Source organism: Poeciliopsis prolifica, unplaced genomic scaffold (assembly GCF_027474105.1).
Source record: "Poeciliopsis prolifica strain line A6 unplaced genomic scaffold, Auburn_PproV2 SCAFFOLD065, whole genome shotgun sequence".
Taxonomy (NCBI): Eukaryota; Metazoa; Chordata; class Actinopteri; order Cyprinodontiformes; family Poeciliidae; genus Poeciliopsis; species Poeciliopsis prolifica.
In genome coordinates, this window is record NW_026562440.1 from 364,427 (window position 1) to 377,766 (window position 13,340).

The following is a 13,340-nucleotide window of genomic DNA, read 5'->3' on the forward strand; positions in this document are numbered from 1 at the left end:
AAATTAGAATAAGTCAAAGTGAATATGTTTATTTTAATTTAATCAATTTGAGATTAAATAACCTAGAAACTGATAGAATTCAACTAATTTTGATGAGTAGAAATATTTTTAAAAAACTGGTTTAAGCGCTTTACACAATTCTTACTTAGGAATAGTAATTAATACCCAAAGCAGTTTTATTGGTTTGTTTTACCAGGTTAGCAACGCAAAACAAGAGTAAGTTGTTCTGCTGTTTTAGAGTAGATGTTTTATTTAAAAGTCTGATTCCAAGAGTCTGATTCATTCTGGGCTATGCCTACTAGCGCCTCTGTGAGAATGTAATTAAATGCATTGAAAATGCAGAGTGGGAACCTGATGCTCAAGGTAACGATACGTGAAGGACATATGTAGAATCTGTAATCCTCTAGTCTTCACAAAAAAATCCTTCGTTTAGGAACAGGAGAAAAAAATAAATGAAGCTCTCGCTGAAGGTCATAAAGGGGAGGCCTGAAAACACGATCGATTATTGGAGAATCTCACTTCAAAATGCATTTTTGGCCTGAATTCGATCTCATCCCTGCAGCCTCCCTCTGCAAGTTGCTGTTGTCACTTGAGCATTGCATAAGATAGGGAACTTGAATTCAGTGGACCGTGATAACGGCACACTGAACAGCATCAACAGTTCTAGAGGCAAACACATGTGCAATATGAGACCGAGCTCCGAGCACACCATCGATCTCTTCCTCCTGGCCGGTTTGGAGTGTTTTATTTCAGATAAGTTTTCTGCTTGGGCTCAGTAGTCTTTTCGCACAGGATGTTCATCAGTAACTTAAAAAAAACAACAACACAGAAACCAGATGTGAAAGCTAAAAATAACTTGGTGTCTCCCACCCTCAATTGCTTGGTCAGAGTTTAAACTCGGCTAATTTTTCCTTTACTGTCTCCAATCAGCGACTACATTGAAAAATTGGGATTTATTCTTTTTCCTTTGATGATCAAAGGCATCAAAATAAAATATTTTATGGGTTTAATAAAAATCAGGGTAAGGATCCCAGGGTACTAGGGTTAGGGTAAGGGTTAGTCAGTGACTGAAAAACAGTCACTGAATGTATGTTGCCCCAAAATGTCCAATTTGGTTTATATTTCTGCCCATCTCCAATTGTGATCATTAACAGGTGTTAAAAAAATCTCTAAATGTCTAGCACTTCCAGAAATCCTAATGTAAAATTATTCTTTACACTCCATCCCCCCAGAGGTGTTGTGGAGGAGGAGTGTGCCAAACAAATACAAACAACTCGCCTGCGAGCTGCATGCAGTCTTCATCTTTAATTAGGCTGCACAACAACAACGCCACACTTGTACACGTGACGCACCGGGTGCCATAAATGCACCGAAAGCCCCTCTTCCAAGCTGAGATAAAATCCTGTGAAAATGAAACGCTGTGAAGCTCAGGGAGAAGTCCGACTGCCGCTGCCGTCGCACGTGATCGTGGAGCACAAACTGGCGGGCTGCATGGGATATTTATGCGGAGCAAGGCAGAGCAACGTATGCAGAATGTGTCACAGAGCAGAAACGTGGAGACTGAAGATGGGAAAGTCTCCAGTGGCCTCTAACCTAGATTAAGACTTGAGGGTGTTCAATAGTTAATAATAAATGAAGAAACTGTCGTTTTTTCCCTCCTCTCCTTTTGAGAATGAGCAATGATAATGTGACTAAACGAACACAGATGCCTTCATGAACATTTAATGACTCATTTTGGCTTCTGAAGCATCGCGTTTCGCCATTAAACTGTCCAGAAAAGGCTTTCTTCAGTGCTGGACAGTGCTGGACTGGTAAAGTTACGTCGGAGAGGTGAAGGGATTGAGGTGGAGCAAAACAAGTCCTGAACGGTGGTGGAGAGGAAGGAGCTTATCAGTTTGTGAGGACGAGACAATTGGATGTTGATAGAGGGTTCAGAAGCAGGAGCGATAAATAAGAGCCGGCTCAGGAGAACGAATTGCATTTCTGAAGTTGGACCCTGGGATTAGGGGAGTTGTGATGAGTTCCTACCTGTGAATCACAGCAAAGAGGTCCTCTGTGGTTCTGGGTCGGGCAGCAGTGGGAGTCGGGGTCACCATGTTCTTCTCAGACACCCCGTTCGCTGACGGGGCCGGAGAGGATTCAGCCGTGCTGGGTTCAAAAACCTCACCTGAGGGGAAAAAAAGGCAACTTATTTACACCTTCACACAAAAAAAACGAGACAAAAATCCCCCCCATGTCTCCATCTTGTCGCTTTAACCTGGCGATATCCAAAGAGGTGGAATCCCTGACTGTCCTCTTACATTCTCCTCCACTCCATATGTTGCCTTCCCATCCTTCCCTCGCTCAGGTCTGAGCATCAACTGCCTGCAGTCACAGTTTACACTCGCCCCGTCCTCCCCTTCATCCTCTCTACAGGATCAGTTCCCCTCCCTTCACTCCACCATGTAGCCCTCCCCCCGCCGATCTCCCTCCAACCACAAAACAGCGTCTCCCCTGGGACACGTGCCCCCATCCTTACCTCATACGAAGAGAGGGAGAGAGAGGGGAGGAGGGGTGGAGCGGGCCAGAAAGAACTGATTTGGGAGACGGAGTATGGAAGAATAGCCCCCCCCCCGAAAAAACAGAAAGAGAAAATGGATATTTGGACTGAGAGTGGTTTTTAATTCCCTTTTGCAGATTCAAATATCAAGTTCTCAGTTTATTTTTAGCCGATTCTTAAAGTTTTAAATAAAAAGGAGTTGAAGACAGACAGAAGGCTCAATAAGAGCAGGATGGATGGAGAGGAGGATGGATGTTTTAATACATGGCCTGGCAAATGAGTTAAAGATTAGATAGTTGGATGGAAGGAAAGCTGAAAGCAACTTTTAGATAATGAGTTTGGAAATAAACGTCTGGAAACAATTATATTTCCAGCTCTTTTTTTTTTCACACTTTAGATTTTCACTTTTTTTTCACACTTCAGATCTGAAAGGAAAATCCATGCTTTTCCAGCCTTTGTTGAAACTTTCCAGAGCGAGTGTGGTGGGATGGGTGGAAAAAAGGAAGTGTGTGTAAAGGAGAAAGTCTGATTTTATGCAGCAGCACTGCTGGCCCAGTGATAAGCCACAACGTTCCCTTTTCATAACCAGAAAAAAAATAATAATTTCAACTCAAACAGCTCAACTTCTAACCATAGAAGATTATCAAATAAAGCTTGAGTGTTGAAGTTTCTGGCATTAGGGTCTATCTTGTTAAAAATGAATACAAAATTGAATTCAGACCCACCCATATCATCATCCTTGGAGCTGATGGACCCAGTGGTGCTACTCCGTCCATCTTCTTCCTCTTCCTCTTCTTCTTCATGAGCCTCTCCGTTTGCAAGTTCATGATCAACACTTCTGTCTTCACTTGAACAGCAGGAGTCATCCTGGTCTGGTGATGTCTCACCTCTGCCTGACAGCTCAAAGCTATCTTGAGTATCCTCCTCTTCCTGTTCCTCACTCTGCTCTACCACCTCCTCATCTATCTGCCTGTGTGGTGCATCCACTTGGTCATCTGCTTGGGTTAGAGGAGTTGCATCCTGAAGCTGTGGCTGGACATGTTCGCCTATACTAAACGGTAATACCAGAGAAACTTTGGGTTTCTTGGCGACGGCTGGGGGCTTTTGTTTGATGGGGGAGCTACGTTCCTTGTTTTCTTCACCGTTTAGCATACGGTAACTCTGTTCTTCAGTTTCCCCATTGATGGGAGCGCCATCTGGTGTTTCATCTGTGAAACTGCAGTCCAGTGATAGCTCTTCCAGAAGCTGCGACACAGGTGATGGCGGGCTCTTGAGCAAATCTTGTTCTGATGAGCCAGTCAACGAGCTCAGTACAGTGGGATTCCCTTGAGAGTAAGACAACTCCTGGTCCTGATGTTTCGGACCCAAAATGGTTTCTAGACTTGTTTTGATGTTGTCTGATTTACTGTTGATTTCATTTTCTGGTTGTCTAACTGAGCGGAGCTGAACACTCTGCAGCGCAAATGGGGTGATCAAGGGCTTGGATGACTTTGAGGGGTTATTGGAAAGATCTACCTTAGGAGGATCTTTTGCTGTCTTCTTAGGAAGAGAGGTACACACTGAAGCAAAAGTAGGAAGTGGAGGAGGTGGAGGGGGCCCTATGGCAGGGAGAGGTGGGGGAGGGGGTGGACTGAGGCTCCCATTGAAAGATGAGCTGGTATGGATTAGCATGTCTGGGGATGGTGGAGGAGGAAATTCAGGGGAAGTGGAGTGAGCAGGGAAAGAAGTATCCTGCGGAGGTGGAGGAGTAGAACTTGGAGGGGGAGGGAAGGGTGGAGGTGCATTGAGAGGGGTGGTGGGAGCTGAGGAGGAGAACAGTAGTGGTGGAGGTGGTGGAGGGGGACCAGAGCACTTCAGACTGTCTGAGGTGTTGGAGGACAGCGAAGTAGAGGAGGATGAGACAGAAACCGAGGAGAGGAGAGACGACTTTCTCTCCGGGACTTTCGGTCTAGGTTTTCCACCTGACGGAGACATGGACCTGACAAATGCAGGTACCGGCGTTCCAGCTGTGGGGGTGTTGGACTGACTGGAATAGCCGCTGGATGGGGAGGTGAGTCTGTGCACCCGGTCCGGTGAGGAGTTGGAGGGTTTGCTTTTTGCAGACACCTCTACTTCCTGAGATGGAGCCCCCTGGGTCTGACCTGCTTTCTGAAACTTTCCTGGATGACCCCCAGTTGTGACCCTGTCTGCAGCATGGCCAGGAGGTGTCTGGACCCTCTGGTCAATTTGGCCACGAGGGTAGTCTGAGTAGTATCCCCAGGACTCTGCATAATCAGAACGCAAGCTGCTGGTGTCACTGGGGGTGGGTGTGACATGGCAGAGTGAGTACACGCTTGGCATGCCAACACCATTGGCGCTAGCTGCTAGCGAGGCTGCAGAGCTACCTGCACTGATGCTGCTCTGACTGCGTGACCGCATCACCCAGGGGTCATCATAGTCACTGCTTGGACTGTGCGATGGTGAGGAGGGTGAAGCACCATTTCCCTTTCCTTCTCTCAGTCCCATCTGCAAGCTTTGTTGCAAGCTAGCAATCAAAGTCTCACTGAGCATACTGCCATTCGGCATATTAGCACCGCTAATGGCGGCAACGCCTCCTAAGGGCTTCTTTGCTACAGGCTTGCGTCTCAGAGAGTCTGTGCGAGTCGGTGGAGGCGGGGGTTTCCTGGACTTGCGGAGGGAGATGCTGCGGGAGAGGGAGCGGTCACTGTAGAGGCTTCCAGAGTCTTCCTCACCGACCATCTCGCGACACTCATACATGCTGTGTCTGGAGGCTCGTCCAGCTGTGGCGCCATGCCCGCTACCGTGACTTCGGGAGCGTAGACCCGAATCCAGGTGCATAGAGGTGTAGTACCCATCATTATCCTGAGAGTAGAGTGAACTTGAGTCAGTGGTGGTCCTGGAGGAGTGTTCCAAGCTGCTGTAGAGCTGATTGATTGGAGTTGAGCAGCTGGAGGTCAGGGTGCGGTGTGGGGTCATCACATTTTCAGGCGTGTCATAGATCCAATTATTTTCTGGTAGGCAGGATGGTGGAGTGGGGGCCAGGGTGCTGCGGCTGTGCATACTGCTGTCTGAGTGACCCGACTCACTAGTTGGCCTGGCAGGTGTGAGACAAATGTCCTGAGGTGTGTGCATGGGGGTGGAAGTGGTCAAGGATGGACTGTGGATGAAAGCAGTTGGACTGGACATCAAATGGTCGGTGTTGGTAGAGGAAGCCCGGCTGAGTGCTCGAGACATGGGGTAAGCTGAAACTGACTGACTGGAGGTCTTGAGGCTAATCACTTCAGTCGAGCTAGAGAGTGTGGCATTGGGGATGTAGGAAGTGGAATAAGCAGCATGAGGGGAGACGACGCACGCTGTGCTGCCACCCCACTCAGCAGGGTGTGTCCCTCTCACTTCTTGAGACTTGGGTCTAGGTAAAGAGTTCATCCTCGGAGTATTCCTCATGTGCACCACCGTGTCGTCAACCTGAAGCTTCCCAATCTGCCTCTGAGGCTGGTCCTCTGGCTTTCTGGGCGTGCTGCTATAGATAGGATCAGCACTGAGAGACACCCTGGCACCTTGTCGAGGGAGGCTGTGAAAACGGGAGGGGTCTCCGTTAAATAGATGGGGCATCATTACGACCCCCGAGCTGTCGCTGCTGGAGATGGAGATGCTTCCCGTGGAAGAGGAAGCAGATATACCGGCCATCTGAGCGGCAATCCCCTGTCCTCTCTGCGCCCGGATTCTCCTCATAGACGGGGGGACGACCTTCACTTCCTCCGTCTGGCAGCTCGAGTCTCTGGTTGCTGAATGTCGGAGAGTTGAGTTGACGCTCCCCACTCGGCCCAGAGTGGAGTACTGTCCTGGGATGAACATGGACTGTGGCCGAAGTTCTCCGCCTCGCCCTTTAGCTGCTGTGGAGGGGAAAAAGGAAACATGTGACAGTGAAATATCTTTTCTCTGGTTCAACAGAGCCTTCTTCTCATCGGACCGGACTTTAAGATGAACTAGTCACGAAGAGAGATTACTAATTCGATTTAGCATAACCTTGTCGCATGCGTTAATAGAATCTGGTCTTTGTCATTAACGAGGAAATGATGATGGGAGACACTCTCCACTACACTTCCTCTCTGAATCTTATTGTAGCTCAGCCTAATAGATTACTGACCACTTCACCCGCATTAACATTTACACAAAAGACACATAAGCGTGCATGTGCATTGCAAACATGCTCATTCAAGATCAGAAACCCAAGAAACATGCACCGAAAGAAGATACAAAGAATATGCATACTAACCATACTGGCTTGTGCACAGTCTGAGGAAGGAGTGAATGTACAGAGAGAGGATGTCTAATCTCATTTATGATGGTTGTCCTGTTGATGTTTGTGTTCGTGCACTCACTCCTGCATGCATTCCTTTCTCCCTCCTCCTTCTGTCTCCACACCACGCATACACCCTCTCCCTTCCTCTGCTAAAAGCTGGACTGACAGCTTGGCTGCTGCTTCTGCTGCAATAGATAGATTAAGCTACATCTCTACTTTGCAGGCAGCTCCAGTGCTAAAGGAGGGAGGGGACAAAGCAGCGGGACAATTTCCCTGGAGCGAGCTCTGCAGACACTCAAGACGCTGTAGTCAAAGGGGGCACTAACCAGACTTTAAAGCTCCATTCCGATCTATCATGATTGATCTCAGTGACCAAAGAAAGAAAAGGCACATGAAATGCTGCAACCATGTGACAACTGAGAAAAATGTAAACATTAGTCATGCTGCACTGTCAGAGGACTGTGTCAGCTTAAAGAGCTTAGTGTTGCTTAACACCCAGAAGAGTAACTAAGGTTAGAGAAACACATATCCTTTTTATAGGAATGGTTCAGATCTAGGAGTCATTTATTCTGAACCACAATTTCCAGAAACAAAACACCTAAATGTCATTAGACTAAAAGAAAAAAAAAGTAAAAGAAAAAAAAAACTATGAAAACAAAATTATAACCACAAAAAGACTTGAAGCCTCTACAACTGGCTGCTGGCTGCAGGATGAGTTTTACTGGGTGGAGGAGAGCAGAACTCCAACAATGAAATATGAGCAGCTGCAAGGCTTTGTCAATTATCAGTAACTTAAAATTTATACACATTGAACTTATTCACATTTTGTCATTACACCCATGAATCTAAATGAAATATAATGGGATTTTATGTGACAGACCAACATAAACTCGTGACCAATGTTGAAGGGGAAAGAAATTCCAAAACATTTTTTTTGGATAAAATGTTTTACAAGATAAAATCTGAAAAGTGTGATCCACATTTGCTTCAACTCCCTTCTAAATAAAAGGTTTAAACCCAAATGCGAAATGCTTTCTGTGGCAGAAAAATCAAGCACACCAATATTGTTTTCTTTTCATAAATTAAGCTACTACTTTATGTCTGTCCTTATAGTTTCAGACTTAAATTTATAAATAAATTTATATGAAATATATTAAAAATGTTGGTTGTAACATAACATTTTAAATAATTCAAGGGGTAGGAAGACTATTGCAAGACATACTGTTTCTCTTTGTATAAAAAAAGAAAAGATACGCCACCAGGCATAGATTAAAAAAAAGAGAGAGAGAGAGAGAGAGAGAGAGAGAGAGAGAGAGAGAGAGAGAGAGAGAGAGAAAGCTTTCAATGGTTGTGACAGAGTGCAGGATGCTCATGCAGAGTTAGCGCAGAGGGCTCCGCAGAGATCCGTACCTAGCTCCTGGTTGATGTTGTCAGGCAGCCCTGATATAGTCTTTCTGCGTTTGACCTTCTTGGGCCGGCGGGGCACGGTGTCAGTGTTAATGAGGGAGCGCCGGATGCTCGCCTGTCGGTCAAACACTGCCCCTGGAGGCCGGGAGGGCGAGAGCAAAGGCAGGCAAGACACACAGGCAAACAGCACTCGGTTAGTCAGAAGGAACAAACTCGACGACATGCAGAGGGTTTCAGGGATTTTAAAAAGCTCAACATGCAACATTAACAGGTCAGGAAGTGAGAGTAAATTCAAACATTAAAGTATTTGTTATGTTGTTTTATTCTTACTAACTTAAACATATTCTTAAAGGTTTAAAAAAACAGATTAATTTAATCTATTGAATGTATAACTGAGACTTAAATCTAACCAGAATTTCTGAACTGTCCCAGAATTTTGCAGAGAGGAAATATCCACAATAATGCCAATACATTAAATGCATTGTAATTACTAACTTAATCTACAACTGTTACACATTTACCAGCAATTTAGAATCACGCAGCAGCTTCAGATTATTTAAAAAATAAACGTTAAAAGCTGCAAAGAGTTCTTAAGGATGTTTGATGAAGAGAAATTATCCCAAAAATTGAAGTTTAATCTCTAAATTTGAGTGAATACAATTAAAAAATATTAGCATCACATAATAATTGTGAAGTTCTTTACAACAAAATGGTTTGGCATTTGGTTAATGTTTATTTCTTGAAATATGAGCAACTAAGGTAGATAAAGGTAAAAAAAAAAAAAACATGCACTTGGCAAATACAGCATGACATGAAGTGTGCACATTCACACATTCACTCTCTGTCCAGTTTCCCTTCTGGAAGACTGAAATGTCAGAGTAAACTCCCTTTTTCTGTGCTGTGTGGCTTGCTGGTGACAAGCTGCGGAGCATCAGGGAAGCAGGATTTGATAGGAGGCCAGATAGTGTCTCTCAGGCTTCTCCTCAAAGTGACAGTAAAGTCTCTGATCTCTCCACGAGTCTGCGTGTGCGCTTTGGAAGTTCACTCGGTGACCTGAAGTGACAGCAGCTGAAATCAATACTAAATGAGTGGAGTAAAACCAGATAAGGCTCTGATTAGTGTCTGCCAGAGCAGCTGTAGGTAAATAATGAATAGTGGAGGGATACAAATGATAAGAATGCTTCCATTTATGTTTTAAACATCGAATCTCGATAAATGAGATGTTCCTACTGGATAGCAGTGAAATACAAATGATACGCTAACAGGATCATGTCAACATGTTTTGCTGTGTGTCCATGTGTCAAAAACAATGGGGATCTGACAAAGTCAGCAAGAATCTTCGACCTCTGGATAAGCTGTCAACAGATTTTCACACACACTCACTCACTCACACATGCATAGAGGAAAGGTGAAGGTCAAACCCATTCAGATAGGATAGAAATCGGAGATGGAAAGTAAACCCCCATGACGGACAGTTTCATTTCTTTTCACGTAAGTAATGTGATACAGTTCCTGATTAGTTTCTATTCAGCTCAGAGAGTAAGAGAAAGAACCGGCGAGGCAACTCGTTTCCCTTCTGAGCTATAAGAAAACAATATAAACACACCTGTAATGTTGATGGGCACCACATCTGTGGGCACGGCCTGAGCCGCCTGCCTCATCTTCTCCTCCGGGGTCGGGAGGGGCGGAGCCTTGTTCCATACCACCTGCCCGTCAACTTCAGACGTCTCCCCCACCTCGCTCCCACCCTGCGGCGTCGGGGATCTCGCGGAGAGCTGAGATTTGTCATCCTCCGCTGACGAAGCCGTCGACTGGAGGAGGACAACAAAACGAAAGTTTAATGCGGCGGAAAATATAAAGCTGAAAAGAAACGGTGAGAAGCAGCAGGAACTAGTACGACAAAACACAGGAGGAAAAGAAATGTGACTGGAAATTAAAAAAAAAACCTGTCTTAAATCATCAACTGAAGGCTCTTCATGGATTGACCTATGAAGATGTTTTATGATCAGTCGTGTCCAAATGAAATCAGCCTGTTGACCAAGCAGCTGAAGATGGCGCAGTAAAAGCTGCAGGCCAGCAGCAAGGAGAGAGACAGAATCATTCAATCAGTCAACTGAGCTGGAACAATAAGAGCCCTCAATCGTAAAATCGCACAGGGGAACAGACAGCTATGTTAAATTGAGCCATTAGTCACCAGCAAACCAGTCATTTTAACGTCTTTGTGTTTTCATCTAGAGGAAAACACTTCCAAATAAACCTGGAGAGATCCCTTCACATTCACAGTGCCACACAAGCTCTGTTTGTTTGCACTGGATGTAGAGGGAGGATAAAATGGAACAAATAGGAAAGCTTTGTTTTTTATTTAACATCATGAACTGGAAGTTGAGTAAGTTATAAATCAAAATTCTTAGTGTGATGAGAAATGTTCCATGATAAATGACAAGCGATACGATAAATGCCCACCCCCAAGTGGAGGTGTGGTGCTATGCACTGACCGACTCCCATAACACACATGAAGAAGTGACTCTTTAGTTTAGTCAAAGCACACTCTTAGCGTAGGATTTAAGAGCATAGTAAGTCTATAACCTTACTGTGTTTTACAGACTAAAATAAAAGAATTTCTTTAAGAATTCCTTTTGCTTATTTAGTTGATCCAGAACTCTTTAAAAACAATTATTAGTTATTTGCATCGTGAATATTTATTGTTAATGGTGTAAAACGTTTGGGTGAACATGGTGTTTAATATTCATTGGGGCAAATTTATAAATCTTAAGCTTAGCTGCAGTTTGTGGAGTCCACACACCACTGACCAGAAAAGCTTTCTCAGCCAGAATGGAGCTGATCTCCGATTTGCTAAGCCTGGAGCGCTAAATGTGCTTTCACACTCTCTTCACTCCAGTTTGTGTGAAACTGTTTTTAGATTGCCTTTTTTTTTTCTTCTACCCACTAAAGAGGTATGATTAGTTTAACTCAGCCAATTCAGACAACCAACTCAGTGATTGGAGGACAGAAAGAAGAGCACAACTTCAATTTTTAGAGCTCGACAAAAACACATCCAGGCTGATTCTGAACGGTGAAGAAGAAGAAAAGCTGACCACAAGTAAAGCACTTTCTCAGTTTAATTGTGTTGGCAATCTGATTGACAGGCCAAAATGTTTAAGTTCATATCTCTTTTATGTTCTCCCTCTTAGAATAATGTTAGGCTTTAGTTAGGAAGCAGAATTAGAACTACTAGATCCTGATAATCATTTGACACCAGTTTTAAGCATTGCAGTTTTATTTCAAAATGTTATTATTAAGTTCACTTTCAGTAAATTTGGAATTTTGAGGATTATACAACATGCTTTACTGGAAAGGAAAACTATTTACTGTTCAGATAGATTTTAAATTATTAGAAGTTTGACTGATTTAAGAACTTTAATATAATTTAAAGTAGTTTTAGCTCTTCACTGGTTTAGATGTATCCAATTATCCCTTATATGCAACTCTAGGAAGTCTAAAAAAATATGATAACAGGAGCATAACAAAGGGTTATTATGTAAAAAAGTAACAGAACAAGGGAAAGGCAATCATAGGGGGGAAAAAAGCAGAACGGTACTTTGGTAACAAGAATGGATTGTTATCTGCATGTTCTCCAGGTTAAACATGAACCCAGTTTCCCTTTCCTAAACAGACTGTCCGGTTTAGTTAGGATCAGGACAACAAGTACTGACGGCAGGGAAAGGAGAGGGCAAACAGCAGAACGGACGACAAGCAGACAAAGAGGGCAAGAGTGGAGTGGAACTACGGCTGGGCCTGTTGGAAGTAGGTTAATGTGAAGAAATGAAAATGACAAGAAAAAGGGTGACAAGTTACAATAACAGTGTTATAAAGGTCAAAGGTCAGAGCATCCTTAAACTGCAGATTAGAATTAAGCTGGAACATAAAACCCAAGGAGATAAATACTGAACTCAGAAAATTTACTTTATACTGGTGACAAAGTACATGAGTGTTATAGTACCAATATATACATATCAGGAATCAAATTAAAGTTCTATATCCTGTCTTACTCATTTTTAAGTATAAATACAAAATTTCTCTATGAATTTATTTCAGATATTTCAATTTTAAAATAAAGTTTCAGTACGGAGGACTGATGGATGACTACGTAAATCTAAATTATAGGACAGGCAATAAAGCTTGAAAATATAAATATTTTATTACATTTTATTTCCTTCTTTCATGTATACCAAGAGCTACAACATGTGTTAGTCTTTTTCAGTCTATTTAGTCTATTTACCAGATATGTTCAATAATCACAAGTGTATTAAAGAAAACTTACTTTGTCTAGCTTCATAACGTTTGTTGCTCTTTTGTGTATTTTCTCAATTTCCTATTTACCGTAGTTTTTTTTTCCTAATTTTGTTGTCCATTACTGCAATAAAATCATTATGAACAAAATGCACACCACTCTAAGTGTGTGCAAGTATTAAGCGATCAACACTAAGACTGAGTGAAGCTAAACAGATTAGCAACTCAGAAATGTCTGAAAACATGTATTTTCCTTTCTAGCCACTAGAGGGCAGACACAGATTGATTACAGGCTTCATAGCAGCCTTCTGCAGAACTTAACATGCTGAGATCATTAAACCATTTCAAATGAGTGAAATCAGTTTGGACATTACAAAGGCAAAGAGGAAACCGGTTCACAAGACCACAATAAGAAATCACCTTATACCGCAGTGCTAATTCAGCAAATACATATTTTCAACATGTTAGCTTACACATTTGTGTGTGCTTATACATATACCTTTCTGTCATTTTCATCATCTTCGTCATCCTGTAGACTGCTGGTGGACTGTTTGGGGTCAGAGAAAGTGGGACCCTGAGAGTAGTACTGAGAACTCCGGAATCCATCTTTCCTCAACTTATCACATTCTGGAGGACAAAGACAGATAAAAAAAAAAAAAGACATCAGTGGCTGTAAGAAGGTGACACCAAGGTGTGTTCATGGCCAGCTGTCAGCATTCCTTCAGCTTGAGTAGAAATGTAGAAGTTAAGATTGTACACTTTTCAGTTTACAAAAGAGTTTTTCTCAAATAAAGGCACTTT

At 43.3% G+C, this 13,340-nt stretch overlaps 1 protein-coding gene across 9 annotated transcripts in view; it reads right to left on the reverse strand.

Annotated features, from left to right (window-relative positions):
* The window catches only part of nhsl1b (NHS-like 1b), a 95,666-nt gene that overhangs the window by 2,138 nt on the left and 80,188 nt on the right, over window positions 1-13,340 (reverse strand). For 7 of the 9 annotated variants that reach the window (XM_055019955.1, XM_055019957.1, XM_055019962.1 and 4 more), the window contains exons 3-7: window positions 13,039-13,166; window positions 9,856-10,060; window positions 8,253-8,384; window positions 3,265-6,432; window positions 2,029-2,167 (exon numbers count right to left, since the gene is read on the reverse strand). In XM_055019955.1, the coding sequence (XP_054875930.1) occupies window positions 2,029-2,167; window positions 3,265-6,432; window positions 8,253-8,384; window positions 9,856-10,060; window positions 13,039-13,166 (3,772 nt within the window). The other 2 variants (XM_055019958.1, XM_055019963.1) reach the window with 2 other exon arrangements.